The sequence below is a fragment of the Macaca mulatta genome, chromosome 20 (assembly GCF_049350105.2).
Source record: "Macaca mulatta isolate MMU2019108-1 chromosome 20, T2T-MMU8v2.0, whole genome shotgun sequence".
Taxonomy (NCBI): Eukaryota; Metazoa; Chordata; class Mammalia; order Primates; family Cercopithecidae; genus Macaca; species Macaca mulatta.
Window position 1 is genome coordinate 52,565,859 of NC_133425.1, and position 27,999 is coordinate 52,593,857.

Genomic DNA, 27,999 nt, shown 5'->3' on the forward strand with positions numbered 1-27,999 from the left:
GGGTGCTCTTGTCGAATGTCTGGCTCTGAACTCGAGAGGAGGCCGCCGGGGCTGGGCAGGAAGGAGGTAAATCTCTGGGGCCAGGAAGACCCCGCTGCCCGGAAGAGCCTCATGTTCCATGGGGGCTGGGAGGACATATATATACAGGCTCCAGGCTGAACGGCTCGGGTCACTCATGCACAACTGCCTGATAACCATGCTGGCTGCCACCGTCCTGACCCTGGCCCTGCTGGGCAATGTCCACGCCTGCTCCAAAGGTACCTCACACAAGGCAGGCATTGTGTGCCGCATCACCAAGCCTGCCCTCCTGGTGTGTAAGTATCAGTGCATCTGTCTGCCCTGCCAGGGGTCTTTTCACGGACACCCACTATGCCAGGAGCCTCCCTGGTCTGAAGCCAGCTCTGAAGCTGGCTGCCACACTAGCCCAGAGAGAGGAGTGCCCTGGGAGGGAATGGGCTGAGTGGAGCTGTCCTCACCCTCTCCTGACCTCACCTTCAAGGTCAAGTTCTTTGGTGAGAAGGTCCTAGCTCGGTTGCAAATAGCCAGGTGTAGGGATTTCTGTTTGTCTGAGACCCAGAATCACTGGGGTTCGAGTTAAGGTTCAGATCTGAGCCAGGTTAGGGAGTTGAGTCAGGCGGTAAAGATTAGGAGGTTGGTGTATATTTGGTGTTGGGAGTCACTCTATGGCCAGAGTCAGGGGTTGCCATGAGCTCAGGTGACAGAGGCTCTGTCACTGATTGTTGTGTGACTTTGGCCAGCTCCCCTGCCCTCTCTAGGCCTCAGCCTCTTGCTCAATACAATAAGGGTATAGGGAGGCTAAATGATACAATTTCTAAACTAGAATATCGCCAAGTTCAAGAGCCAGGATTATAGACCCCCAGGACTACAGAGAGTGTCACAGCATCGTCTGGGTGAGGCTAAGGTTAGTGTGTGGCTGGGCTCAGGGCTGCCATTTGACTAGGATCATGGGGTTCCCATGTGTCAGCATCCAGAGACTAGGGTATGATCAGGATCTCTAGCTGGGGTCAGGGTCAGAGCTCTCTGTGTCCCCTGGAATTGCCATCAACCTTAAACTGAGAGGGAGGCCCAGTCCAACCCCTCAGCTTTAAGCCCTGCTGGGGAGCCTCATCCCAGAGAGGCTGAGTCATGGCCAAGGCCGCTTGGGGGTGGGAGCAGGGGGTTTGGCACGGGCCTGCAGCCCCTCAGCCACTGCCCTCCCCTCTAGTGAACCAAGAGACTGCCAAGGTGATCCAGTCTGCCTTCCAGCGAGCCAACTACCCAAATATCACAGGCGAGAAAGCCATGATGCTCCTTGGCCAAGTCAAGTATGGGTTGCACAAGTGAGTTGGGCCTCGAGTGTGACCAGGCTGGGGGTAGGGAGGAGGGAGGAACAGCCTGGGGCTTTCCCCCAGCCCACAGGGAGGAAGGTCAGTGGGCGAGGGGAGGGTGGGGGGAACTCAGGTCTTTTCCCTTGATCTGGAACCAGAGCCTGACACCTCCCCTACCCCCACGCTCCATCCCCTGGTGACCTGGGGGATTTATTGGAGTGTATCAACCTCTCTAACAGCCCCTCTAAGAATCAGGCTTCACAGGGTCCTTTCCCACTGCCCTGGGACGATGGAGGTCTTATTTGGGGGTGAATACGAGGGTAGGGTAGAGAGATCTCAGCAAAATAGGTATTTTTTAGAAAAAAATTATAAATGTTGTTTTCTTAGAGACAGAGGTCTTGCAATGGTGGCCAGGTTGGTCTTGAACTCTTGGCCTCAACCAATTCCTCCCCCCAGGCCTAAAATGAGTATCTTGACTTTATTTGGGATGATGGTTAACAGCCAAGGGTTGGTTGTGGGCCAGGTGCTTTTACAAACAATATCTAATTTTATCGTCACCCTTATCATACATTTGTTCTTTCTTTTTTTTTCATTTTTTGAGACAGAGTCTCCCTCTGTCACTTAGGCTGGAGTGCAGTGGCACAGTCTTAGCCCGTTGCAACCTCCGTCTCCGGGTTCAAGCAATTTTCATGCCTCAGCCTCCAGAGTAGCTGGAATTACAGGCACACGCCACCACATCCGGGTAATTTTTGTATTTTTAGTAGAGATGGGGTTTCACCATGTTGGCCAGACTGGTCTCCAACTCCTGACCTCAAGTGATCCACCCACCTCAGTCTCCAGAAGTGCTGGGATTACAGGCGTGAGCCATGGTGCCTGGCCTATCTTAATCTTTATCATATATTTTATTTAGCCTCTTCTGTAAAAGAGGATAATGCCATCGCCCGGGTGGCCCTGCCCAGCTCTTTATCTATCTTAATCTTGATTGATTGATTGATTGATTGATTGAGATGGAGTCTCTCTCTGTCACCCAGGATGGAGTGCAGTAGCACGATCTCAGCTCACTGCAACCTCCACCTCCCGGGTTCAAGATATTCTCCTGCCTCAGCCTCCCTAGTAGTTGGGATTACAGGCGCCCGCCACCACGCCCGGCTAATTTTTGTATTTTTAGTAGGGACGGGGTGTCACCATGTCGACCTGATTATGAACTCCTGACCTCAAGTGATCCGCCCGCCTCGGCTTTCCAAAGTCCTGGGATTGCAGGCGTGAGCCACGGCGCCCGGCCTATCTTAATCTTTATCATATATTTTATTTAGCCTCTTCTGTAAAAAAGGATAATGCCATCGCCCGGATGGCCCTGCTTAACAAATACGGAAATAGGAGCTGATAGAGGTTTCGCAGCCTGGCAGAGCTCATGTGCAAACTCAGCTCAGTCTCAGGAACTCAGCCACCTTCCTGGCACCTCAGGCTGCCCTGGAGCCTGGGTCCCCGTCTGTGTGTCGGTCTGAGGCCCCAAGGGTGGGGCAGACATTGTTCAGGGACCTTGTCTTTGTCTTAAAGCCAATCTCCTTCTCCTCCCCAGCCCCGCTAAACATGCTCCCCAGTGGTGGTCTCTGCTACCCGCGCACATTGGGCCTGGAGTCTTGCTAAATGTTTCTGAGCCACCAGGGGGCGCCGGCGGTGCAGGGATGCCGCTTCGCCTTTTGCAGGAAAACTACTGCCGCTAGGGGGTGCTGTGGGGCGTCCCAGGTCTCGCGCAGCCACGCCCTCTGTGCGACCTTGGGCTTCAGTTTAGGCTTCTGAAAAGGAGAATAATGGGCAAGGTCCAGTGGTTCACGCCTGTGATCCCAGCACTTTGGGAGGCCGAGGCAGAAGGATTACTTCAACCAGGGTTCAAGACCGCCTGTCTCTATGAAAAATTTAAAAATTAGCTGGGTGTGATGGTGCGTGCCTGCAGTCCCAGCTACTCAGGAGGCCAAGGTAGGAGGATCACTTGAGCCTGGGAGGTCAAGGCTGCGGTGAGCTATGATTGCATCACTGCATTCCAGCCTGGGTGAGAGAGCAAGACTCTGTTGCTAAGAAATAAAAGAGGATAATGCTACCCTATGCCTATGTTGCAAGAGGTCAGACACGGCAAAAGCGTCTTGAGAAGTTAAAGAGATAGCACCCTTAATAAATTAGCAATAATTCAGTAAGACCAGACTGCCATAGACTAGATGTCACAGTCATTAATATATAACTGTTATCCCAAATATATATGGGTGGGGTAGAAAAAAATATGATTGGCCATAAATATGATTGGCCATGATTAACATTAGATGAAGCTGGATCATGGCTAAAATGAGAATTCTCCACACTATTCTCTCTAAAGGGAATAGAATAAGATAGAACAGAACAGACGGGAAAAGCCAGATATACGTAGATTCTCCTTGCTAGGCGCAGTGTGTCATAGTGGCTTATAATATGGGATTTGGAGTGGGATGGACCCAGGATCAAATTCCCTTCTGCTGAGGTTTTCTGAAGCCACATAAGCTGTCTGAGTCATTTCTGTCTCAGTTCACTGGGTACAGCAATAGTGACCACCTCGTGGGTAGCTGTGAGGATTAAATGAGGAAATGTGTGTAAACTCTCAGCACAGTACCTGCCACACAGCATGTGTTCAGAACGTGATGGCCGCTTCTATTGTGTCATATTCCATGTGCTCAAGCCGGGCCCTGGGGAGAGTTCAGCAAGGGTAGAGGGGTTTGAAAGTGAATGTGGCCCACTGGCCTCCCTGCCTGCAGTCTCTCCTCTCTGATGCTTGCTTCCTAAGGGCCTTCATGAGCCCCACCTCTGACCAAGTCCCCGGCGGCACAGATCCTCTGCTGGACCTACATTAAGACCCCAGGTCCAACACTTCTCCCACTGTGCAGCTCCACCTCTGCCCCTGGGGCCTGGCTGAGGCCTCCTCCAAGCCGAGCCTACTACTATCTTCCAAACTCCCACCCTCCATCCGGTGTCACCTCCTCTGGGAAGCCCTCTGTATCAGTTTCCTATTTTCTGCCGTAAAAAATCACTCCAAGTTTAGTGGCTTAAAATGACACAAGTTTATCATTTTACAGTTAAAAAGGCTAGAAGTCCACCATGGCGCTCCCTGAGCCAAGATCAAGATGTCAGCAGAACCAGATTCCTTCTGGGGGCTATAGGGAAGAATTAATTCCCTCGCCTTCTCCAGCTTCTAGAGGCTTCCCCCATTCCTTGGCTTCCCTCCATCTCCTTTTATTTCGGACGAGGGGGGCTCCCTGCTCTGACTTTCTCATTTATGGTATTCCCCCCTGCTTTCCAGCAGCTGTGATGGTCCCAAACCTGTCCTCTGGTTCTCTAGGCCAGAAAAACTATGATCTACCAGAGTTCAAGACCTTGAAAGGGCCTTTTCCCACTGTCTTTTCTCACAGTGCAAGCTGGAGCCCACCTTCATGCTAGAATCTGTGAAAATGGGGAAACGCACCTTGTGCTGTTCTCTTCCTCCACCCGGCATCTCCCCTGCAGTCCAGCTGGATTTTTCTGTTTGTTTGTTTGTGGGTTGTTTGTGGGTTTTTTGTTTGTTTGTTTTTAAGACAGAGTTTTGCACTTGTTGCCCAGGCTGGAGTGCAGTGGCACGATCATGACTCACTGCAACCTCCGCCTCCTGGGTTCAAGCGATTCTCCTGTCTCAACCTTCCGAGCAGCTGGGACCACAGGCATATGCCACCATGCCCCACTCATTTTTTTTTTTTTTTTTTTCATTTTTAGTACAGATGGGATTTCACCATGCTGGCCAGGCTGGTCTCGAATTCCTGACCTCAGATGATCCACCTGCCTCAGCCTCCCAAAGTGCTGGGATTACAGGCATGAGCCACTGCGCCTGGCCTAGTCTGACTATTTTCACTTACTCTCTAATGCCTCAGGTAGTGTTTATCGTATTCTGTGCAGAGGTCAAGAATTTAGTCATCAAAGGAGGTTAGTGTGTTAGGAGCTTATGCAGCTATTACCAGAAGAGACTCCACCCCTGGCACAGTGGCTCACACCTGTAATCCCAGCACTTTGGGAGGCCAAGGTGGGCAGATCACCTGAGGTCAGGAGTTCAAGGCCAGCCTGGCCAACATGGTGAAACCCTATCTACTAAAAATATAAAATTAGCTGGCGTGGTGGTGCATGCTTGTAATCCTAGCTACTCAGGAGGCTGAGGCAGGAGAATCACTGAACCCAGGAGGTGGAGACTGCAGTGAGCTGAGATTGCCCATTGCACTCCAGCCTGGGCGACAAGAGCAAAACTCTGTCTCAAAAAAAAAAAAAAAAAGGCTGGGCATGGTGGCTCACACCTGTAACCCCAGTGCTTTGGGAGGCTGAGGTGGGGCAATCACCTGAGGTCAAGAGTTCAAGATCAGCCTGGCAACATGGTGAAACCCCGTCTCTACTAAAAGTACAAACATTAGCTGGGCGTGGTGGTGGGAGCCTGTAATTTCAGCTTCTAGGGAGGCTGAGGTAGGAGAATCACTTGAACCCAGGAGGCAGAGACTGCAGTGAGCCAAGATCATGCCACTGCACTCCAGCCTGAGCAACAGAGTCAGACTCAGTCTCAAAAAAAAAAAAAAAAAAAAAAAAAAAAAAAAAAAAATTTGGTATGAGGTTTAAATTTCTGTAGAACTGAAAGAGGATTGGAGATTGTAGTACGGTCTAATTCTACATTAGAGCATTTAGAAGAATGTGGAGTCTGTTCAACATAGTGAGACCCCCATCTGCACCAAAAATACGAAAATTGGCCAGGCACTGTTGGTGCCTGCCTGTGGTCCCAGCTATTCCAGAGGCTGAGGCAGGAGGCTCATTGGAATTCGAGGCTGCAGTGAGCTGTGATTACACAACTGCACTCTGGCCTGGGCAACAGAGAGCCACCCTGTCTCAAAAAACAAAACAAAAAAAAGAACAAACTAAAAAAAAAAAAAAAGAAGAAGAATTTGGAGCAATCTGGTTGTTTCCTATACTGTAAGTCTTTGCCAATCTATTTTTTTTTTTTTTTTTTTTTTTGAGACGGAGTCTTGCTCTGTCGCCCAGACTGGAGTGCAGTGGCGCGATCTCGGCTCACTGCAAGCTCCGCCTCCCGGGTTCACGCCATTCTCCTGCCTCAGCCTCCGGAGTAGCTGGGACTACAGGCGCCCGCCACCACGCCCGGCTAATTTCTTTTTGTATTTTTAGTAGAGACGGGGTTTCACCGTGTTAGCCAGGATGGTCTCGATCTCCTGACCTCGTGATCCGCCCGCCTCGGCCTCCCAAAGTGCTGGGATTACAGGCTTGAGCCACCGCGCCCGGCCGCCAATCTATTTTAAAAAAAATATTTTTAATTTTTGTGAGTACATAGTAGGCGTATATATTTATGGGGTACATGAGATGTTTTGATGTAGACATGCAACGTTTTGTCTATTTTTTTGTTTTTTTTTGGCGACAGAGTAAGACTCTGTCGTCTAGGCTGGAGTGTAATGGCGCGATCTCAGCTCACTGCAACCTCTGCCTCCTGGGTTCAAGCTATTCTCCTGCCTCAGCCTCCTGGGTAGCTGGGACTACAGACACCCGTCATCATGCCTGTTTAATTTTTTTTATTTTTGTGGTGACGAGATTTCACCATGTTGACCAGGCTGGTCATGAACTCCTGACCTCAGGTGATCTGCCCTCCCCAGCCTCCCAAAGTGATAGGATTACAGGCGTGAGCCACCACGCTGGCCTGCCAATCTATTTTTGATCTAACTTGACTTCTGCTGGTGTATCCATACTCTTCCGAATCAATTTTCACCCTTCCTCACATACCATTTACATTTCTAAGAATTTGTCTATTTCATTTCATCTAATTTATCTCATTTGTTGGCATACAATTGTTCATAGTATTCTCTTATAATTCCTTTTATTTCTGTAAGATTGGTAATTATAGCCTTGCTTTTATTTCTATTTTTAGTAATTTCAGTCTTCTTTTTTTTTCTTGCCAGTCTAGCTAAAGGTTTATTGATTTTGTTGATCTTTGGGAAAAACCAACAATTGTTTTCACTGATTGTTGTTGTTCTTCTATTATTTCGTTCGTAGGCACTAAGATCCTGATTACTTCCTTCCTTCTGCTAGCTTTGGGCTTAGTGTCCCCTTATTTTTCAAGTTCCTTAAGGTGGAAAGTTTGATTATTGACTTGAGATCTTTCTCTTTTCTAAAGACAGGCATTTCTATATATAAATTTCCCCGTGAGCATGGTTGCCTCCATCTTCAGCCCAACAGGGTTGACTCTCTCTGGGCATTCTTCCCTGGTCACCCCTCCCCCACCTCTCCTCTTCTGCCTCCTCTTCCACTTTTCAGCAGCCTGTGATTACATTGGGACAACCCAGAAAATCTAGGATCATCTCCACACCTACCCCCAAGGTCCTTAACTTGACCATATTTGCATATGGGTAACATGAGTTGAGTGCAGTACCCAGGGTTTGACATGTTGGGTAACATATTTGCAGGTTCTGTGGATTAGGAGGCGGACAGTTTGGGGGCCATAATTCTATCTTCCACCCTCACCAAGGCAAAATTGGAGGCTCGCTCCTTGGGCTCCCTGGATGACCCCCAACATCCTTCCTCACTACCGTTCCTTCCCAGCATCCAAATCAGCCACTTGTCCATCGCCAGCAGCCGGGTGGAGCTGGTGGAAGCCAAGTCCATTGATGTCTCCATTCAGAACGTGTCTGTGGTCTTCAAGGGGACCCTGAAGTATGGCTATACCACTGCCTGGGGGTAAGCATTCCTGTAAGCTGATGCCTTATGCCCTGGCCCTCTCTGGGCTGGAGAGCTGAATGAGAGTCCTGGGTCCTTGGCTCTTTCCAGGCTGGGCATTGATCAGTCCGTTGACTTCGAGATCGACTCTGCCATTGACCTCCAGATCAACACACAACTGAGTATGTGTATAGCATCCCCTGGGGAAGTGGGAGCCGGACTCCAGGGCTTGTCCTCAGCAGAGCGGAAGGTTATGCAGGTGGAGGGTTCTGGGGCCACCAAAGGAAGCCTGGCCTGGGAAGTTTGCAGGGCTGGGGAGCCAAGAGCTGGCCAAGCTCTTGGCTGGCCTGGGCAGCATGTGGATACCATCCAATAGTGGAGGCTGCCCTGAGGTCGTGTCGGGTCTCCCTGCAGCCTGTGACTCTGGTAGAGTGAGGACTGATGCCCCTGACTGCTACCTGTCTTTCCATAAGCTGCTCCTGCATCTCCAAGGGGAGCGAGAGTAAGTACACCTCCCTGTGGCCCCCATTCCTGCTCGTGCCCATCCTGTGAGCATGTCCACGGCCCCCTCCAGGCTCAACCCCACACAGGGCACGCTTGTAGGTGGCCAAACCTGGGGGTAGTAATACCTTCAGTGGGGTCACTTCCTACTCTTTCCCATCAATACACCCTCAAAGGCTGGAAAAAACAATAACCAACAGCTAGTAACTAACAGCTACTAAGAACTTGCTGTGTGCAAAGCACTATTCCAAGCCCTTTTCATGAATTAATTGATTTTGTCCTTAAAACCAACCCTAGGATAGAGATTCGGTTATCATTCCCTTTTTACATATGGGTAAACTGAGTCACGGAGCGGTTAGAAAGGGAAAGCTCGTATCTACAGAGTGCATCCTGCATCCCAAGGACCACACTAACTCACAGATAAAACTCCAGCCAAGCTAAGTAACTTGCTGAGGACACACAGCTCGCCACTGAGTGATGGGAGTAGGATTTGAACCCAGCATTCTCTGACCCCAGAAGCTGAGTTCCTAGACATTTTACTCTCTTGCTTCCCAGGGTGGGGCTTTTTGTCTTGGCCAACACCCTCTGTCAAGGATCTGTGGGTAACCCCATTGCACAGAGGAAGATAACGAGGTTTGGAGACACCCTAGTCATGTAACCAATGCCAAACCTGGAAGGCAGAAGGGAACTGGTAGGTAGGGTCTGGAGAGGAGCCCTCTATTCAGGCCATTTTCTGCCTCTGGAGCAGATGGACACGTGTGAATCTGGACTCCAGACACGTTCTCGTGTATGTGACAGGTGTGAGCGTCACAGGAGCTGGGCCCCTCCCGAGGAATTCTGGGATGGTGCCACAGTTAATTCTTGGGTCTGAGGCTCTGTGTTCTCAGCTGCAAAATGGGGGTGATAATTCTTACTTCCTGAGCTACACGAGTCAGGGCCAGCAGAGCCCTGAATGGTGCCTGGTACACAGTAGGCGCTCCATGGATGCACAGGACTGGTCAGGGGCTTATTGTGGTGCTTGCTGCCCTCAGGCCCGGGTGGATCAAGCAGCTGTTCACAAACTTCATCTCCTTCACCCTGAAGCTGGTCCTGAAGGGACAGGTGAGTGGGGCTGGCTGACTCCCTGTGGTCCAGGGCCATGCCTGGGAGGCTGGAGCCCTTTCCTCCCTGCCCTTCCCTGAGAAGGTGCCACTCCCACCTTCCCCATGTGGCCAGTCCCCTGTGCCAGTTCCCAGCACTGCCACCAACACGCAGCTGGAAGGAGGCACTGCCTTGCCCCTCCTCTGGCCTCCTTTCCTCCCTGGAAAGCACCTGCTCTGTCTGCCCCAGATCTGCAAAGAGATCAACATCATCTCCAACATCATGGCCGATTTTGTCCAGACAAGGGCTGGTGAGTGTGTTTCTGTCTGCATGCCTCAGAAGACAGTGGTGGGAGCCAGAAAGCCATCTGCTGCACTACATGGCCTTGGGACCATCACTCCTCCTGTCTAGGTCCCATGGGCTCTGTCTGGCTCTGACACTTGATGATTAGTTACGGGCAGGCTTTGGCAAATCTCTGCCCCTTTGGGCTGCAGCCTCACAAGCTGTGTGACATTGGGCAAGTCACTTAATCTCTCTGAATCTCAGTCTCTTCATTGATAAAAATGGGGCGATAATAGCATCTACCCCACAAGGTGGCTGTGAGAATTGCATGGGAAAAAACTGTATGTAAAATAAGATAGTGCCTTGTACCTCATACCTGGCTCATTCTGAACCCTTATTATTATGACTGCTATTATCATCACCAACACCCTGAACCTTGCAGTCACCAACATTTCAAGTAGAGAAAACATCTGATGAAAGATAAGGAGGAAGAAAGCAGTGTGGAGATTAGGAACTCCCCGCCCTTTTGGGACCCTTCCCTCCCCTCCCATCAGGCCTCGGGTTAAGGGAGCCCTCCCACCAGGCTGTGCAGTGTAGAAGAAACTACTCAGGACCCAGTTTCATCCTCTGTCCCGTGGGGACGCCCCTGGTCATGGAGAGGGACGCCAGACAAGAGAAGAAGGTGGTCTGAGAAGTGAGAAGCACTGTCCTGTGCCAATCATAATAAGAGTTATAGCCATCATTTGCTGATCAATGCCCTGAATGGTACCCTGCACACAGTAGACGCTCCATCATGCCCAGGACTACTGCATACCAAACATTTACATTAGCTATGAAATCCTCACAACCACCCAGCGAGGGAGGTACCGCTAACCCCCATTCCACTGAGGAGGACATAGAAATTTCTGGAGATGAGAGGACCCCCTTCCCCCCACTAGGAAGTGGAAGCAGAATTTGAACCTTGGCCCTCCAACAACTCTTAAGCCCCCACTCCCAGCTATTGTGCTGTGCTGTAAGGCCTCCCGCTGTGCACCTCACCTGTGGAGAGGGAGATGGCTGGCCTGCTCCTTATACCCTGGCACACAGTAGGTGCTCAGTAAACAGAGGCAGTGAGGGAACAGTGGAACTCCAGGTGAGGGGGTCCTCTGGGCCACTGTGGGGTATCAGGTGGGGAGGCTCCAGGCAGCCCCAGGCCTGTGGCAGGCATCCTAGGCTCCTGCCAAGGCACAGATGAGCAATGCAGGAAGGGCTGAGCACAGTTCTGTCTCCTTGAGTGGCCAATCCCTTCCTCCCCTCCCCTCCCCTCCCCTTCCCTCCCCTCTACTCCTATGGGTGCATACACCTAGACTGGAACCTTGCCTGTCTCTCTGGGATCCCTATGCCGGTAGCTGTGCCATCAATGGGAATGCGGGTGGGCAAAGCTAACAGGAAGGGAAAGTGAGGTAGGAGTCCCTGGACTGACCCAGGCAGCCACAGAATTCAGAGGGGGCTGGGAGGTCGGAGGGGCTGTTTCATGGGGACGTGGCTCTTGACGCAGGTTTGAGGGAGGAGGAAGGGAGGGGGACTTATGCTCCCATCTGTGCTCTGTCCCTCACATTGGTTCTGCACCAGGGGTTGGAAACTCCAGCTAGTGGGCCAAATGTGTCTGGCTGCCTACTTTTGCGAATACAATTGTATTGGAATGGAGCCATGCCCACTGGCATGCATATGGCCTGTGGTTGCTTTTGCATTACAGCGGCAGAGCAGATGATTGCAATGGAGACCACATATGCTGCAAAGCCTAAAATATTTACTGTCTGGTTCTTTATAGAAAAAATCTGCTACCCACTGTTCTGGACTATAGAACTCAGGACAGACAGGTGATTAAGTCCAGGAGGACTCCAAGATTCTCCTGGAAGTAGATTGGGAAAAAAGATAATTAGATTGCTCACATGGCTGGGCACTCATCCACGTTTACACAGCCTAGCTCATTGGAGATGAGGACACGGACGCTGAGTGAGGTCAGGGCCCTGCCCTGTCCTCTGCAGTACAGAGCAGAGCTGGGTTTCAGCCCAAGTCTTGGACTCAAAGTGCCATGCTCTGAACCAGCCTTCTAGAAGGGCTCTACCTACCCAGACAGACAGACTTGGGAAGAAAGAGCATGAAAAAGTGCCACACCCCTCCCCGCACACCCAGGTCCCACTTTACAGAGGGGAACACTGAGGCTGGAGGCTTGGGCAGCTGTGTGGATGCAGGGGAGCGGTGACTCAGGGCGGTTCCCCCATCCTAAGGCCCTGCCTTGATCTTTTCCTCCTGCAGCCAGTATCCTTTCAGATGGAGACATCGGGGTGGACATTTCCCTGACAGGTGATCCCATCATTACAGCCTCCTACCTGGAGTCCCATCACAAGGTAGGAGTTGTGGGAGGGTGGGGCAGGGCCCAGCTTCCCCAGGGGAGTTGGTCCTTTCCTGTGGTCTGACAACCCCGTCCCCCAGCTTCAACCTTATGGCAGCCAAGAGTCCTGGGGCGCTCCTCCGCATTCCTGATGCTGCGAGGCGGGCAGGCCACAGCGACGTGCCCCCGAGCCCTCTCTGCAGGCACCAGGGCTCCCCACTACAAGGATCCCAGCAAAGCACCAGCTTCTTCCTAGAGGACTTATTTGGCTTCTGTCATCCTCTACAGCAGTGGATTGTGGCCCCTCCGGGGGTACTGACAAAAGCTTTGGACCCTCTATTACTTAGGATATAGGTTCTACTGCTGTAACAAAGAAATCCAAAATGATAGCTGCTTAAACACAATAGACATTTATTTCCCTCTGTTGCGGTCTGAACATGTGCAGTCCCGGGGGATCTGGAGGCTGCAGGGTGTCAGGCACGCAGGCCCCTTCCACTGGGTTCTCAGCCAGCCCCAGGTGCGGCCTCATCCCAGGGTCCTGGCTGGCTGGCTGGCCTGACCACCACACCCACTCTGCTCACAGCCCATTGGCCTGAACTTGATCGCAGGACCCCACCCTAGCTGCAAGGAAAGCTGAGGAATTTATTTCAGCTAAATATTGAGACCAGCTAAAAATTAAGTGGTACAGAATGGAGGGAGAGATGGGAGAAGATTTTAGGGCAGACCCAGCCATCTTTGTAACAGAGCCTCTCCCCGGAAAACTGAACAGAAGGATCATTTTGGAGGTTCATGGACACTCCTGAAGCCTGTTCACAACCCGTGGGCTGGATGATCTAGAGAGGCGGGGGACTGGGCAGCAGCTTGTTTTCCTGATTTTAGCCTCCAGGAGCTGATGGTCAATGGACTGCCCTCTGCAGGGGCAGGGCCGGTGGTCAGCTAGGGCGGGGTGGGAGCTGGAGGTCCATGGTCACCAGCTGTCCTGACCAATTGAATATAACCCTGTGAAGGCGGGAACCACATCTGTCTGGTTCACTTCCCACGGTGTTTGAGACATAGTGGGCACTCCAGAAGTATTTGTTGAATGAGTGAAAGCCCCACTGGGGGAAACTGGGTGCAGCTCTTTCCTCAGTTTCCCCATCTGCACTCTGGGCACTCTACACTCTGGGGCTCCACTGTATTGGAATGGAGCCATGCCCACTGGCATGCGTATTGCCCGTGGTTGCTTTTGCATTACAGCAGCAGAGCAGATGATTGCAACGGAGACCACATACGCTGCAAAGCCTAAAATATTTACTGTCTGGTTCTTTATAGAAAAAATCTGCTACCCACTGTTCTGGACTATAGAACTCAGGACAGACAGGTGATTAAGTCCAGGAGGACTCCAAGATTCTCCTGGAAGTAGATTGGGAAAAAAGCTAATTAGATTGCTCACATGGCTGGGCACTCATCCACGTTTACACAGCCTAGCTCATTGGAGACAAGGACATGGACGCTGAGTGAGGTCAGGGCCCTGCCCTGTCCTCTGCAGTACAGAGCAGAGCTGGGTTTCAGCCCAAGTCTTGGACTCAAAGTGCCATGCTCTGAACCAGCCTTCTAGAAGGGCTCTACCTACCCAGACAGACAGACTTGGGAAAAAAGAGCATGAAAAAGTGCCACACCCCTCCCTGCACACCCAGGTCCCACTCTGGGCTCCTCCCATCTCCCTGAAGCTGGACCTGAGCCCAACAGGGACACATGGGGTCCAGCCAGCGTCCTGGCTTCCTCCAGGGTTATTTCATCTATAAGAATGTCTCGGAGGACCTCCCGCTCCCCACCTTCTCGCCCGCACTGCTGGGGGACTCCCGCATGCTGTACTTCTGGTTCTCCGAGCAAGTCTTCCACTCCCTGGCCAAGGTAGCTTTCCAAGATGGCCGCCTCACGCTCAGCCTGATGGGAGACGAGTTCAAGGTGAGTGGATGGGGCTGCAATCCAGACGGCATGTGGTATGTGTGTGTATGCACACGCATGGGGAGGAGGGAGGAAACTCGGAAACTCGGGGGTGGGCAAAAGAACTAGGGACCACCTAAGCTGGAGCAATGGCAGTAAAGTCCAGTCTGGGTGCAGTGGCTCATGCCTGTAATCCCAAACCTTTGGGAGGCTGAGACAGGAGGGTCCCTGGAGGCCAGGAGTTCGAGACCAGTCTGGGCAATATAGGGAGATCCCTGACTCTACAAAAATAAAAATACATTTAAAAATCAGCTGTGCACGGTGGTGCATACCTATAGTCCCAACTACTCAGGAGGCTGAGGTGGGAGGATCACTTGGGCCCAGGAGGTTGAGGCTGCAGTGAGCTATATTGGCGCCACTGTACTCCAGTGTGGGTGACAGAGTAGGATTCCATCTCAAAAAAATTAATGAAGTTCAGCATTTATTGGAGTCAACTATGTGTTGCCGGACAGACAGATAGATAGACAGAGTGATCAATAGATTTAGGTGTAGATATAACTTGGCAGGTAGTAACTGTGCATTAAATATAAGATGATATTAGTCTTACATTTATTGCACAGTCATATTTGCTACACTTTGTCTTGTTGTACTCATCCTGTGAGATGAGTACTGTTACCTCTGTTTTGCAAACAAAAAACCACAAAGCTCAGAGAAGGTAAGTGACTTACTGAAGATCACACAGCCTGTAAGAGGTGGCTCCAAAGCCTGTACTCTTCACCTATACTGTACTAGAAATGCTTAGGTAGTTTCCAGGGCATGCTTGTCATTGAACTCATGAGGAAACTGAGACCCACAGAGGGGAAGAGACCTGCGCAAGGTCACGCAGCCTGCGTGGGACACAGTGGGGAGCAGAACTCAGGCCTCCAGCCGGGACAGGGGTTCCCTGCCCCACACCCCACCCGGAGCATCTCACATGTTGTCTGGGAGGTTGGGAGTTGCATCTGAGGAGGGGTCCAGTCCTTGAAACTGCACTTGGTCCCTGCGAAGTTTTCTTCTGAGGAGTGGCCTTTACACCGTCTACCCGCCAACTTCCCCATCTCTTTTCAGGCAGTGCTGGAGACCTGGGGCTTCAACACCAACCAAGAAATCTTCCAGGAGGTAACTGCCCCTGCCCCTGTGTGGGGTTTATCTCGTGTACCCCAATCCTGCTCTGGCTTCAAGAGCCCCCACACAGCCAATGACAACACCAATGACAACAATTACAACAGCGAACACAGCTCTTTTTAGGGTGTTTGGCATGGAGCGAAGCGCTTAGTGAGTGTGACTTCCTTCAGTGCTCACACTGATGCTATGAGTGGGGCAGTCAGACCATCCCCATTTTACACACAGGAAAACTTAGTGAATGGCAAGGCTGGGTTTGAGCCCAGCTCTATTGCCCCCAAAGATAATGCTCCATTCTCTGCTCTATTACCCAAGCATAGGGACTTGTAGGGGGCTGGAACCTCAAGATCAACTCCGGGCTCAGAGGGCCCCAGCAATAAGTGACTTGATTACTCCTGATCCCAAAGCTGACTTCAGGCAAGCTCCTTGCCGGTCGCAGCCTCTTCTTGCTATGCCCAGTGGCAATGATGTTCATAATCCCACTCCTCAATGCAGGGTTCCACTAAGAACCCATGATCTCCTACCTCAAATGGACCTCATGCTTTCTGAATAAGCCTCGCTCCGCTTTCTGGTTACCTCACTCCCCCACCCACTGCAATGACTTCTTCAGGCCTTCCCTGCCTTCCTCAAATCTCCAGCTGCCCCCTCCTGTCTACCTTCCACTTCCCTCTCCTCACACAACCTACTTCCCAAGAGCTGAGCACAGCCACCAACAGAACTTCCCCCGCATGTCTCCGCTCCCAGTCCTACCCACTCACCCACACCTGCGCCTTCCTGTGGCCCTTCTCCTGTTCTAACAGAGGATGGCCCGTCTTCCCTTCTGAACTCAGACCGTCCAGCCTTCCCTGGCTCTGTGATGTCTGTCTCCCTGCACATACGCAACTCACAATATTGGGCAGGCCCCTGATTGGGTCTTCTCCCTCAGCCTCTTGTCTGAGTCCTGTTCCTTTGATGTCCTATTTCTAGTCTTTTCAGTTCTCTCTGTCTCTACCTCCTCCCCAGGCCAGGCTACCATTATCTCTAGTGGGGACCCATCTGTAGCTCCCGGTGGGTCTCCCTGTGTCCTGATACCCTCCTACAATCTGTTCCCCACAGCAGCCAGAAAAATCTTTTCAAGAAATAAAACTGATCATTCACCTGCCTGCTTAAAGCTGGTGTAGGATACAGGCTAAGTGCTCTGCCATGGCCTCCAGGATCCTGCATTTTCTCATCTTGTCTACCTCTCCATCTAGTTGTATCCTACCCAGTGTAACTGTTCAGTTTAAGAGTTGACGACGTCGTTCATCAGCTCTGGAAATTTCTTTTCTTTCTTTCTTTTTTTTTTTTTTTTTTTTTTGAGATAGAGTCTTGCTCTGTAGCCCAGGCTGCAGTGCAGTGGCACAATCTCAGCTCATTGCAACCTCCACCTCCTGGATTCAAGCGATTCTCCTGTCTCAGCACTGAAATTACAGGTGTGAGCCACAGCACCTGGCCCATCAGCTCTGGAAATTTCTTCATCACTTTCTTTTCCATGATTGCCCCATCCCTATTTTCTCCATTTCTACCTCCTCAAATTTCCGTGAGACACACACCGGGCCATCTCATTCCATTTTCCGTGTCTCTTACAGGCTCTGTCATGTTTTCCATCTTTTTTATCTCTACGCTAAATTCTGGATGATTTCTTCAAGTATCTTTTTAGTTCATTAATTCTTTTTACAGCTGTGTCTTATTTGTTTACTTACCGACTGAGATTTTCATTTTATTTTATTTTATTTATTTTTGAGACAGAGTCTCGCTCTTTTTCCCCAGGCTGGAGTGCAGTGGCACAATCTCAGCTCACTGCAACCTACACCTCCTGGGTTCAAGCAATTCTCATGCCTCAGCCTCCCGAGTAGCTGGGATTACAGGTGCACACCACCGTGCCTGGCTCATTTTTTTTGTATTTTTAGTAGAGACGGGGTTTCACCATGTTGGCCAGGCTGGTCTTGACCTCCAGACCTCAAATGATCCTCCTGCCTCAGCCTCCCAAAGTGCTGGGATTACAGGTGTGAGCCCCTGCACCCTGCCGCCCCTTTCTTTCTTTTGAGCTCAGCTATGTATTTAATGAAACCTTTTCTTGTGTATTCAGTGGTTCGGTGGTTTCTTGGGGCATGTGGTCTCCTTGAGCCCAGTCCCACAGGCTGTAATTGAAGGTCCTCAGGCCACACTCCCCAGCCCCTGCCTGCGCATTCCTTATCTTGGCCAGTCTCCTTCCACAGGGCTCTTGTCCACTGTCCCCTCTGCCAGAATGGTTTGCACTCCCCCATCCCATCTGCTCCTCCTCCTGCCTCCTCAGGGATGGCCTCTCCCACCTCACTGACTAGGTCAGATCCCCTTGTGTCACAGCCTGGTGTGTCTCTCCTTTAAATATTCCTCAGATGCAGTCTTACCTTCTGTTCTGGGATGCCCTGGAAAATGCTGGGCTCCTGCAGATACAGCCCGCAGCTCCTGCACTCTCTGCTCTATCCCCACCCCTAGCCCAGCTGCTACAGCAGCTTCCCTTGGAGGGTTACCATGCAGCGTGTCCTGTTCTAAGATCTTTCCACAGATTATCTCATTTCATCCTCAGGACAACCCTATGAGGTAGGATCTATGATTATCCCCATTTTACAGATGAGGAAAGTGAGGCTGGGAAGGCTAAGTGAAGGCATCCTCAGCACATCCTGAGAGAGGAGTTCAGGGTAGGAATAGCCTCACTAGCACACAGATGAGAAACTGAAGCCCACAGAGGACGAGAGTCCTAATTTGCATGGCCTGGGGCCCGGGTACTACCCCAGGCTGCCTCCTTTTCCCCAGCCCTGGGGCCCCAAGCCAGCTTTGTCCTTCCCATTTCTGAGGGCAAGGACTGCTGCTGCCCTGATGGGCCCCCATCCTGGCCATGAGACCCCTGTCTTTCACAGGTTGTCGGCGGCTTCCCCAGCCAGGCCCAAGTCACCGTCCACTGCCTCAAGATGCCCAAGATCTCCTGCCAAAACAAGGGAGTTGTGGTCAATTCTTCGGTGATGGTGAAATTCCTCTTTCCACGCCCAGACCAGCAACACTCTGTAGCTTACACATTTGAAGAGGTGAGGCGGGTGCAGGGAAAGTGGTGGTGGGGGAACCTGACTCACAGATGGGCAGGGGCCTGGGGACCTCTGAAGCCTCCAGATCTTTCTCACCACCTCTGCCGGCACTGGTTGTCTCTTGCACATGGCCCCTTAACAATCAAAATCACATCATGCAAGTAATGAGGGGTGCACACGTGGCTTCCACAGCTTAGGTCATATTTTCTCTCTTTTCTTGTTTTTATTTTTTTAGAGACAGGGTCTCATTCTGTCACTCAGGCTGGAGTGTAGTGACACAATCATAGCTCACTGCACCCTCGAATCCTGGGCTCAAGTGACTCTCCCACCTCAGCTCTCCTGAGCAGCTGGGACCACAGGCAAACACCACCACACCCAGCTAATTAAAAAAAAAGAAAAAATTCCTTAGAGGCAGGGTCTTGTTATGTTGTCCAGGCTATTCTCAAACTCCCGGCCTCAAGCGATTCTCCTGCCTCAGCCTCCTAAGTTGCTGGGGTTATACGCATGAGCCACCATGCCAAGCATATTTTCTTTCATTCTTATTTTTATTTATTTATTATTTATTTATTTATTAATTAATTTATTTATTTATTTGAGATAGAGTCTCACTCTGTTGCCCAGGCTGGAGTGAAGTGGCACAATCTCGGCTCACTACAACCTCTGCCTCCCAGGTTCCAGCGATTCTCATGCCTCAGCCTCCCAGGTAGCTGGGATTACAGGCATGTGCTACCATGCCCGGATAATTTTTTGTATTTTTAGTAGAGACAGGGTTTCGCTATGTGGGCCCAGCTGGTCTGAAACTCCTGGTTTCAAGTGATCTGCCCACCTCGGCCTCCCAAAGTGCTGGGATTACAGGCGTGAGCCACGGCGCCCGGCCAATATTTTCCTTCTTAAGCTGAGCAGTGGACAATGGTGTTTGTTACCCAAGTCCACAACCCTCCATCCATTAGGGCCACATGGGTTTCCAAATTCAGAACTTCTGTGAATTTGTAAAAGTAGTATAGTGTATAGACACTGGATATATTACAAAACACCACAATTGGGTGTGGGGTGGCACCACACAATCAATTCTCCTCAAATGCCTCAATTGGCATTTCTCCTCATATGAAGCAATACCACAGATAGCTTCCTAGACAATGGCCAGGTTTTGCCAACAAACTTAAGAAAAAACTTGTAGTTTTCAAATCCTGTTTGATTTTATCATTGCAAATAAGGAATTAAGGATCAGTATTATCTTTAAGGCCTCTTAGAATATCTTCAATTTTTTTTTTTTTTTTTTTTTTTTGAGACAGACTCTCAGGCTGGAGTGCAGTGGTGCAATCTCGGCTCACTGCAACCTCCACCTTCCCGGTTCAAGCGATTCTCATGCCTCAGCCTCCGCAGTAGCTAGCTGGGACTACAGGCGCATGTCACCACACCCAGCTAATTTTTAGTAGAGGCAGGGTTTCACCATGTTGGCCAGGCCAGTCTCAAACTCCTGACCTCCAGTGATTGACCTGCCTCAGCCTCCCAAAGTGCTGGGATTACAGGCATGAGCCACTGTGCCTGGTCAATATTTCTTAATACATTAAGAATTAAAGACAAGAACAATGCAAGCACATTGTGGAAAATATAGAAAAATAGAAAGAAGGAAACCACTGTCACCATAACCCCCTTCTCCAGGGGCCTTCGATGTGGTTACTGGGCGCATTTCCTTCTGGTGCTTTATTATTTTTAAATAAACTTTTTATTTTGGAGTAACTTTAGATTTGCATAAAAGTTGCAAAATACAGAGTGTTCCCATATACCCCCCACCCACTACCCCCTTTGTTCACATCCTACATAACCACGCTACATTGTCATAGCGGAGACATCAACATTGGTGCACGACTGTTAACCAAACTCTAAACTTTATTTGAATCTCCCGTTTTTCCACTGATATCCTTTTTCTTTTCCAAGATCTGATCCACGATAGCACATTGTATTTAGCCGTTGTTTTTTGTTGTTGTTTGTTTGTTTCTGCCCAGGCTGGAGTGCAGCAGTACTCACTCTAGCCTTGATCTCCCTAGCTCAGGTGATCCTCCCACCTCAGCTTCCCGACTAGAGATGTGTACCTCCACGTATTGTTTTTTTGTAGAGACAGGGTTTTGCCACGTTGCCCAAGCTGGTCTCAAATCCCTGGGCTCAAGTGATCCACCCACCTTGGCCTCCCAAAATGTTGGGATTACAGGCATGAGCCACTGTGCCCAGTTTCTTTAGCCTTTTAAATATCTCTTTAATTTTTGTATTATTTTCTTTTTTGTTTTTCTGTTTTATTCCTTTTGGCTTTCTCATGTGGATGGATACGTATTATTTTATTTACTTTTTTTGTTGTTAAGAATCTGAAACATTGAGCATTTGTTAAAAAAGAATTATTCGGCCGGGCACGGTGGCTCACGCCTGTAATCCCAGCACTTTGGGAGGCCGAGGTGGGTGGATCACATGGTCGGGAGTTCAAGACCAGTCTGGCCAATATGGTGAAATCCCGTCTCTACTAAAAATACAAAAATTAACCGGGCGTGGTGGTGCACACCTCTAGTCCCAGCTACTTGGGAGGCTGAGGTAGAGGAATCACTTGAACCTGGGAGGCGGAGGTTGCAGTGAGCCAAGATCATGCCACTGCACTCCAGCCTGGGCAACAGAGCAAGGATCCGTCTCAAAAAAAAAAAAAAAGAAACGAAAAAGAAAAAATTATTCATGTTAAAGCATGGTAAGAGAGACCATTTGGGACTCTCATGACAGGTATAGGAACCACTACGGCGGGGCTTACAGTAGTGGAAGAACTTGGCCTCAACTTCAAACATGAGCAAGTGAGAATTTATAACCACAGAGCAGGATGGGATCAGGGATGGAAAATTACTAAGAGAAAACATCAGAGCTAAGGGGGATTCTGGCTAAAACCAACCTAACAGGATTCCAGCTGAAGACAGGGTGATCAGACAACATCTAGGGAGAGGTGGAGGTAGAGAAATCTGATCAGATTTCAAGGGTGATCACATATCGAGAATAGGGGGTTCTTGCCAAATTGACTTAGCCGGGTTCTTTGGCTAAAACTGGATTTTTTTTTTTTTTTCTTGAGACAGTCTCACTCTGTCACCCAGGCTGGACTGCTCCGCTCACTGCAACCTCCACTTCCCAGGTTTAAGCAATTCTCCTGCCTCAGCCTCCCAAGTAGTTGGGACTATAGGCACGTGCTACCACACCTGGCAAATTTTTGTATTTTTGGCAGAAACGGGGTCTCACTATGTTGGCCAGGCTGGTCTCAAACTCCTGACCTCGTGATCCACCCCCCCCGGCCTCCCAAAGTGCTGGGATTACAGGTGTGAGCCACCGTGCCTAGCCTACTGGATTTTATAAGAAGTGTGCAGATGGTCCTAGGGGAAGGTTCACGGGCCTGACTGAAATTAGTCTTTACCACTATAACAAATACCTGTTAGCCCCCTACTCACCCAAACTCATCCTCCCCTTCCTGGAATGTCCTGTTTCATTGCAAAGCACTTCATTCCCCCTCCCCCAACTTTCCTAGGCATCTGCCCTTGTTCCTGCCTCCTGAAGACCTCTCCTTTGGCTTTTGAGTCTGGCTGTGTACAGAAAGGATTTTTAGAAATCTGTGTTCACTAGGACGTGTGTGTGTGTGTTGGAGTTGAAGGGAGTGCTTCCAGAAGGGAGTTTTGACTGGATCTCAGGGGCAGGGAGAAAGCCATGGGAAGGTGCCGTGGCCCAGGGAAAAACACAAATAGAGCCAGGGGAGGGGAATCCCAGTGTGGCCAGGGACAAGAGTTGTTTTGAGGTGAAGGCTAGGAGGTACATTGAGACTATCTCATGGAGGTTTAAAGACCAGAAGGAGAAATTAAAAGCCACAGAGGCTTTGGGATTAGGGGAGGGAAGAGATGACATGGCTGGTGCTGGTGAAGGACTGTGGGATTGGAGAGGCATCAAACTGAGCCCTGGCTAAAGTGACAGAAAGCAGGAACAGCCTCCAAGCCTCAGCTGTGCCCACCGCTTCACTGCAGAGGGCACTCCAGAGGCCTAGAACCAATGGGACACTTGTTCAAGGCCATACATCACATTCAGACCTGAGCCAGTAGTTTCTGCACCCCCAGCACATTCATTCATTCATTCATTCATTCATTCATTCATTTTCTTTCTTTCCATTTATTTATTTATTTTTTTTTTTTGAGACGGAGTCTAGCTCTGTCACCAGGCTGGAGTGCAGTGGCGTGAACTCGGCTCACTGGCAACCTCTACCTCCTGGGTTCCAGCGATTCTCCTGTGTCAGCCTCCCAAGTAGCTGGGATTACAGGCACATGCCGCCACACCCAGCTAATTTTTGTGTTTTTGGTAGAGACAGGGTTTCACCATGTTGACCAGGATGGTCTTGATCTCCTGACCTCATGATCTGCCCACCTCGGCCTCCCAAAGGGCTGGGATTACAGGCATGAGCCACCGTGCCCGGCCTCATTCATTTTCAACAATCTGTTGAGGTTTTACTGTGGGCCGGGACCATATGGTTCCTGATCTCATGAAACTTACAGTCGAATGGGAAGAAAGGGACAATAACTAGACAAACAAAAGACTATATAACTACTAATTGTGCCCAGTGCTATGAAATAAAAATGAGTGGTCAGCAGAGGTGCTTATACAACTTATAACTCAAAATCCAGCGTCTATTTAAAGTGATCTAGCGTCACGGGCCTCAGACTTTGGCGGGGTGTTACTGCACAGACTTCTGGACCCACCCCTAGGGTTTCAGGTTTGATGGGTCTGTAGTGGGGCCTGAGAACCTGCCTTTCCCACACGTTCCCTTCTGCGTGGTGAGAACGATGCCGGTTAAGGAACCACATTTGGAGTAGCACCGCCAGTGGAGGAAGCCTCACCTCGCTTTAACGATGGTTTCCCTTGGGAGGTGGAGGGAGTGAGGTATGCAGGAAAGCCCAGGACTGTGATTGTTTCTCACCAAACAGGAAGAAACTATTGGTGATGTGGATAAGTCAGAAACCAGGAGAGAAAGTGCCCACGTGGGCCGGGCACAGTGGCTCAAGCCTGTAATCCCAGCACTTTGGGAGGTCGAGGTGGGTGGATCACTTGAGGTCAGGAGCTCAAGACCAGCCTGGCCAAATGGTGAAACCCCGTCTCTACTAAAAATACAAAGATTAGCCAGGCATGGTGGCACACACCTGTAATCCCAGCTACTTGGGAGGCTGAGGCAGGAGAATCGCTTGAACCTGGAATGTGGAGGTTGCAATGAGTTGAGATCGTGCCACTGCCCTCCATCCTAGGCGACAGAGTGAGACTGTGTCTCAAAAACAAACAAAACAAAACAAAAAGGAAAAGGAAGTGACTTCTCAGGTCCTAACCCCAAAGCCACAGGTGCTGGGGAACTTTCCTCAGTTTTCAGAAGAGCAGTAGCTAAGCCTGGTTCCCGTGTCACCCATGCCTCTCCGGTCCCTCAGTGGAAAGAATCAAGGGCCCTGAGCTAGAAGGTTGCTCTCTGCTTCAGGAAGAGCCCCGGCTCACAGCAAATTTGGTTTCTCTCCCCAGGATATCATGACCACCGTCCAGGCCTCCTATTCTAAGAAAAAGCTCTTCTTAAGCCTCTTGGATTTCCAGTATGTGCTGCAGAGAAGAGAGGGGCTGGTCGACTCTGCAAACCTCTCCCTGGTCCCTTGGAGTCAGGCACAGCACAGGGTGTTGGTGGGGAAATGTGGCCCCTTCCCCTTGGGGCATATGGCCTGACTGCAGGGAGATAAGACCCTACCTAGATAGAATCTTCTTTGGGAAGAAGGGGCGCCAGGAGGAATGGAGGGAGGGCCTAGCAGGAGGAGAGCACTGCCGGAGTGAAGGCCTGGCAAATCTCAAGAGAATAGCAAATCTCAAGAGATGCCCCAAAGGGCCTGAGCTATGAGATAGAAGCACTGGCTGTTATTCTTAGAGTTTCTTTCCCAGGAGATGTTACAGGAGGGGGCCCAATGGTGGGTCAAATTCTCATCTCTTTTTTATTTCAGGATTACACCAAAGACTGTTTCCAACTTGACTGAGGTAGGTGGTCTTGGATAGACTGGGGGAAATAAGTCCTGTGGGACCTCCTGCCTTAAAGAAAGCAGGTGGAGGGCCCTAAAGGAAATCAGGCAACCGGACCAAAAGAATCTGGACCAGATGGTCCATGCTGTGTCTCTTGTGACCCTCCTTCTCTCTGCCATGTCTTTTGGGAGAGCCCTTGTTTTGCAAAAATGAGAGCATGGTGGTATGGATTAGAGTTTAGGCAGAAGAGTACTGGCCAAGCAGCCCCTCCATGGACCTCAATTTTCCCTCTGTGGAATGGGCTAGCAATACTGGGCCCCCCGAGGGCGAAGGAAAGACCACTGAGGAGGGGCACCGTCTGGGGCAGGAAGAGGGAGTGGGTTGGATGTATTGTTTTCACGGATAGGCATGTGGATGAATGCTCATCCAGGCCGTGCAGCATCTGCCCTGTGGGTCATTTCCATGCTCCACGGAGCACTCACTATGGGCCTCTGATTGGCAGAGCAGCTCCGAGTCCGTCCAGAGCTTCCTGCAGTCAATGATCACCACTGTGGGCATCCCTGAGGTCATGTCTCGTAAGTGTGGGCTGGAGGGGAAACCGGGTGCCGAGCCTGACAGTTTCCCATTTCACCTTGTGGGCCCTTCCCAGGCAGAGCTCCAGGTGCCCCTCTTCCCAGTCATTGATACTTAGCAGTCTGGGCCCCCTTCCTTCTCCCTGCTGGTGTCATTGCACGCCAGTGACTCGGCCAGATGTACAGAACTCTGTTCTTGGTTTACTTGCAGAATATTATCTCTGCCACCCAGTGGGATGGCTCAACCCACTTTCAGGATGCAGGTCTCCGAACAGCAACCTGATATAGCAGAAAGAGCCCTGGGCTGGGAGGCTGAGACCTAGTTCTAGCCCAGTCCTGAACCTCAGTTTCCCTTTCTGTAAAACAAGAATGTTGAACTTGATGACTCCCAATTTTCCTTTTGACCTTGAAATGGTAGAATATTTATCCCTCTGAGGTGACTCGAATGGTAGACTCTCAGACACCATAGCACGCATGTGCTGGGGATAATTTGGACAAGGCTCTGCTGAGAGCTTTCTGCTCCGTTCCCCACAGAGTATGCTGAGCTGACTATGCCTTCCTTTTGAATATCTGCTTGTCCACATGGCTTAGGTAGGAGAGGAAGGGCGTGGAAACTGGAATGATCCTAGTGGTGTGTCTTGGCATCTCTTGGCCTCATTTTCCCCCATCTGAACCATGAAGCTAAAGCTAGGGGGTGCAGATTAAATGGTTCCTACAACTACTTACAAGGAGACCACTCTGTGGTTGCAAAGAACACTTTGAGAAGCTGTGTGGGAAAGCTTCCTTCCTAGCAGGGTAGGTAGATTCAGCTAACTGCAGGTCATGTGGCCATAGTGAATGGGTTGGGAGCTCAAATTCGGGATAGAGGGAATTTTTTTTTTGGCAGCAGAGTGGCAAGCCCTGCCACCACGCAAACTCTGCTCTTCCTCCTCCTCAGAAGCACTTGCCCACTCTTCTAAGTCAAAGTGAAACACATGTTTACAGAATATTGGTCCAAAGGGGTCTCAGCATCTCCCACTGCCCAGGGTGGCAGAGCCTCAGGCCAGCCTTGCTCCCCAAGAAGGGCTGACTGGGGCTCTGTCCCCTGCCCCAGGGCTTGAGGCAGTGTTTACAGCCCTCATGAACAGCAAAGGCCTGAGCCTCTTCGACATCATCAATCCTGAGATTATCACTCGAGATGTGAGTACAAAGCGCCCCTCACCAGTCCCTGTTCCTGGGGAGGGAGACCCAGACAGGATTCCCAGGGTGACTGGGGGCTGTTGGGGAGACAGGCAGAGGGGACTTCACCAGCTTGGCTCCCTCCTGGTGGCCTGGGAGTCAGCCCAGCCTGCCCCTCTCTCCTCCCGCCCCTCCCTCCAGGGCTTCCTGCTGCTGCAGATGGACTTTGGCTTCCCTGAGCACCTGCTGGTGGATTTCCTCCAGAGCTTGAGCTAGAAGTCTCCAAGGACGTCAGGATGGGGCTTGAACCAGAAGGCAAGCACCAGGCTCACAGCTGGAACCCTGGTGTCTCCTCCAGCATGGTGGAAGTTGGGTTAGGAGTACAGAGATGGGGATTGGCTCCCAACTCCTCCCTGTCCTAAAGGCCCACTGGTATTAAAATGCTGTATCCAAGAGCTGGAGAGTCCTTCTTCTGTGGCTGATGGGTAGAGGGAGGGGGAAGGGATGTGTATCACCAACGCTGTCCTCCTCCTTTCAGCCCTTCCAAGGCAGCTGCCCCCAAACCCTCCAAGCTCCATGGTGCCTGGAGGAAGAAATCTGAACCTCTCTCCTTGGGACTCAGGGTCCTCCCTGATCAGGTCCCTGGATACCTTCCAAATTTATCTCCTTTAACCCAGCACTCTCCTTGTCTGACCAGCTTCCTGCAGGAGCTGGCACACACTCTGTGTCCCATAGGGTTCCAGTGCTGGACAGGAAGTGAGGGAGGACAGGGGCTTCAGATCCTGAGGATGGCGGGAGGGGAAGGGGCCCTCAGAGGTCTGGTTTCTGGTAGAAATGGAGGAAAACAGAGCCTCTAAAAAGGCAAAAAACTTTATTCCAGAAGATAAACTGCTCATGAGCCTGAGCCTATTTCCAGCTCACCACTTTTTTTTTTTTTTTAGATGGAGTCTCTCTGTGATCCAGGCTGGCATGCAGTGGCACAATCCCAGCTCACTGCAACCTCCACCTCCCAAGTTCAAGCAATTCTCCTGCCTCAGCCTCTCAAGTATCTAGGATTACAGACACGCACCACCACACCCAGCTAATTTTTGTATTTTTAGTAGAGACGGGGTTTCACCATGTTGGCCAGGTTGGTCTCAAACTCCCGACCTCTAGTGATCCACCTTCCTCAACCTCACCACAGTGCTGGTGTTAAATATAGTGAACCCCAAGTTTCTCTTCAAAGAATCAGTAAGTCAGTATGTTCAGCTCTCTTATTCTTTGATTTTCCATTTTAAAGTTTAACTTCCTGGTTCTCTTTGCCCCCTTGCTTCTAATTTCAGTAAACAACCTTTTCCACCAGTTCTTATCAGCAGTTCACATCTGTTCCCCTGGTCACTTGCTCCATCCTGACTCATCCCAGTCACCTGCTTTGACCTGAGTCACCCCTGGTCACCTGCTCTGATGTTCCCTTATGGGAACACCTTTAGTTATCTCTTCCTAACAGTTCTTCCCACCAAACTACTCACCTCACCACTCTGGCTCATACCCCTGCTCTTTTTAAAATAGCCAATCGGAATTAGCTTAGACTGTGCAGTCCAACCCTAGCCATCAGGGGAACAACACAGCAGTAGGGACTACCTGGGTCAGGAATAAGAACCCCTTCCCCTCCCTTGTTCAAGTGTGCTCTCGCCATTGTTCCATCTGTGAGGAGCACCCTTTCTGCAGAAAGTAAAAATTGCCTTGCTGAGACAATTAAATTTATGTCTGAGTGC

General features: G+C 50.6%; 1 protein-coding gene across 5 annotated transcripts; it reads left to right on the forward strand.

The window, feature by feature from the left end:
• Nucleotides 1–5: 5 nt before the first annotated feature.
• Nucleotides 6–27,984, forward strand: CETP (cholesteryl ester transfer protein). Of its 5 annotated transcripts, XM_077986236.1 has the most exons (17): nucleotides 10–314; nucleotides 1,226–1,340; nucleotides 7,959–8,093; nucleotides 8,184–8,254; nucleotides 8,487–8,574; nucleotides 9,605–9,674; nucleotides 9,903–9,963; nucleotides 12,234–12,325; nucleotides 14,077–14,256; nucleotides 15,343–15,393; nucleotides 18,315–18,479; nucleotides 24,036–24,103; nucleotides 24,500–24,533; nucleotides 25,018–25,090; nucleotides 26,181–26,266; nucleotides 26,447–26,560; nucleotides 27,187–27,984. In XM_077986236.1, exons 1-16 carry the CDS (start codon nucleotides 119–121, stop codon nucleotides 26,519–26,521), a joined length of 1,560 nt encoding a protein of 519 aa, XP_077842362.1. In that variant the 5' UTR covers nucleotides 10–118; the 3' UTR covers nucleotides 26,522–26,560; nucleotides 27,187–27,984. The 5 variants fall into 5 exon arrangements, with proteins under 5 accessions (XP_077842364.1, XP_077842363.1, XP_077842365.1 ...); XM_077986238.1 differs by lacking the exon at nucleotides 24,500–24,533 and having other exon boundaries at nucleotides 6–314; nucleotides 24,036–24,107; nucleotides 24,991–25,090; XM_015126225.3 differs by lacking the exon at nucleotides 27,187–27,984 and having other exon boundaries at nucleotides 26,447–26,698.
• The last annotated feature ends 15 nt before the right edge of the window (nucleotides 27,985–27,999 follow it).

Excerpts from the sequence above, each read along its gene's own strand:
- CETP (XM_077986236.1), top strand. The coding sequence starts at position 119 with ATGGGGGCTGGGAGGACATATATATACAGGCTCCAGGCTGAACGGCTC. Across the intron at positions 25,091-26,180 it reads CATCCCTGAGGTCATGTCTC|GGCTTGAGGCAGTGTTTACA; the intron begins GTAAGTGTGGGC and ends CCCCTGCCCCAG. Across the intron at positions 26,267-26,446 it reads CTGAGATTATCACTCGAGAT|GGCTTCCTGCTGCTGCAGAT; the intron begins GTGAGTACAAAG and ends CCCTCCCTCCAG.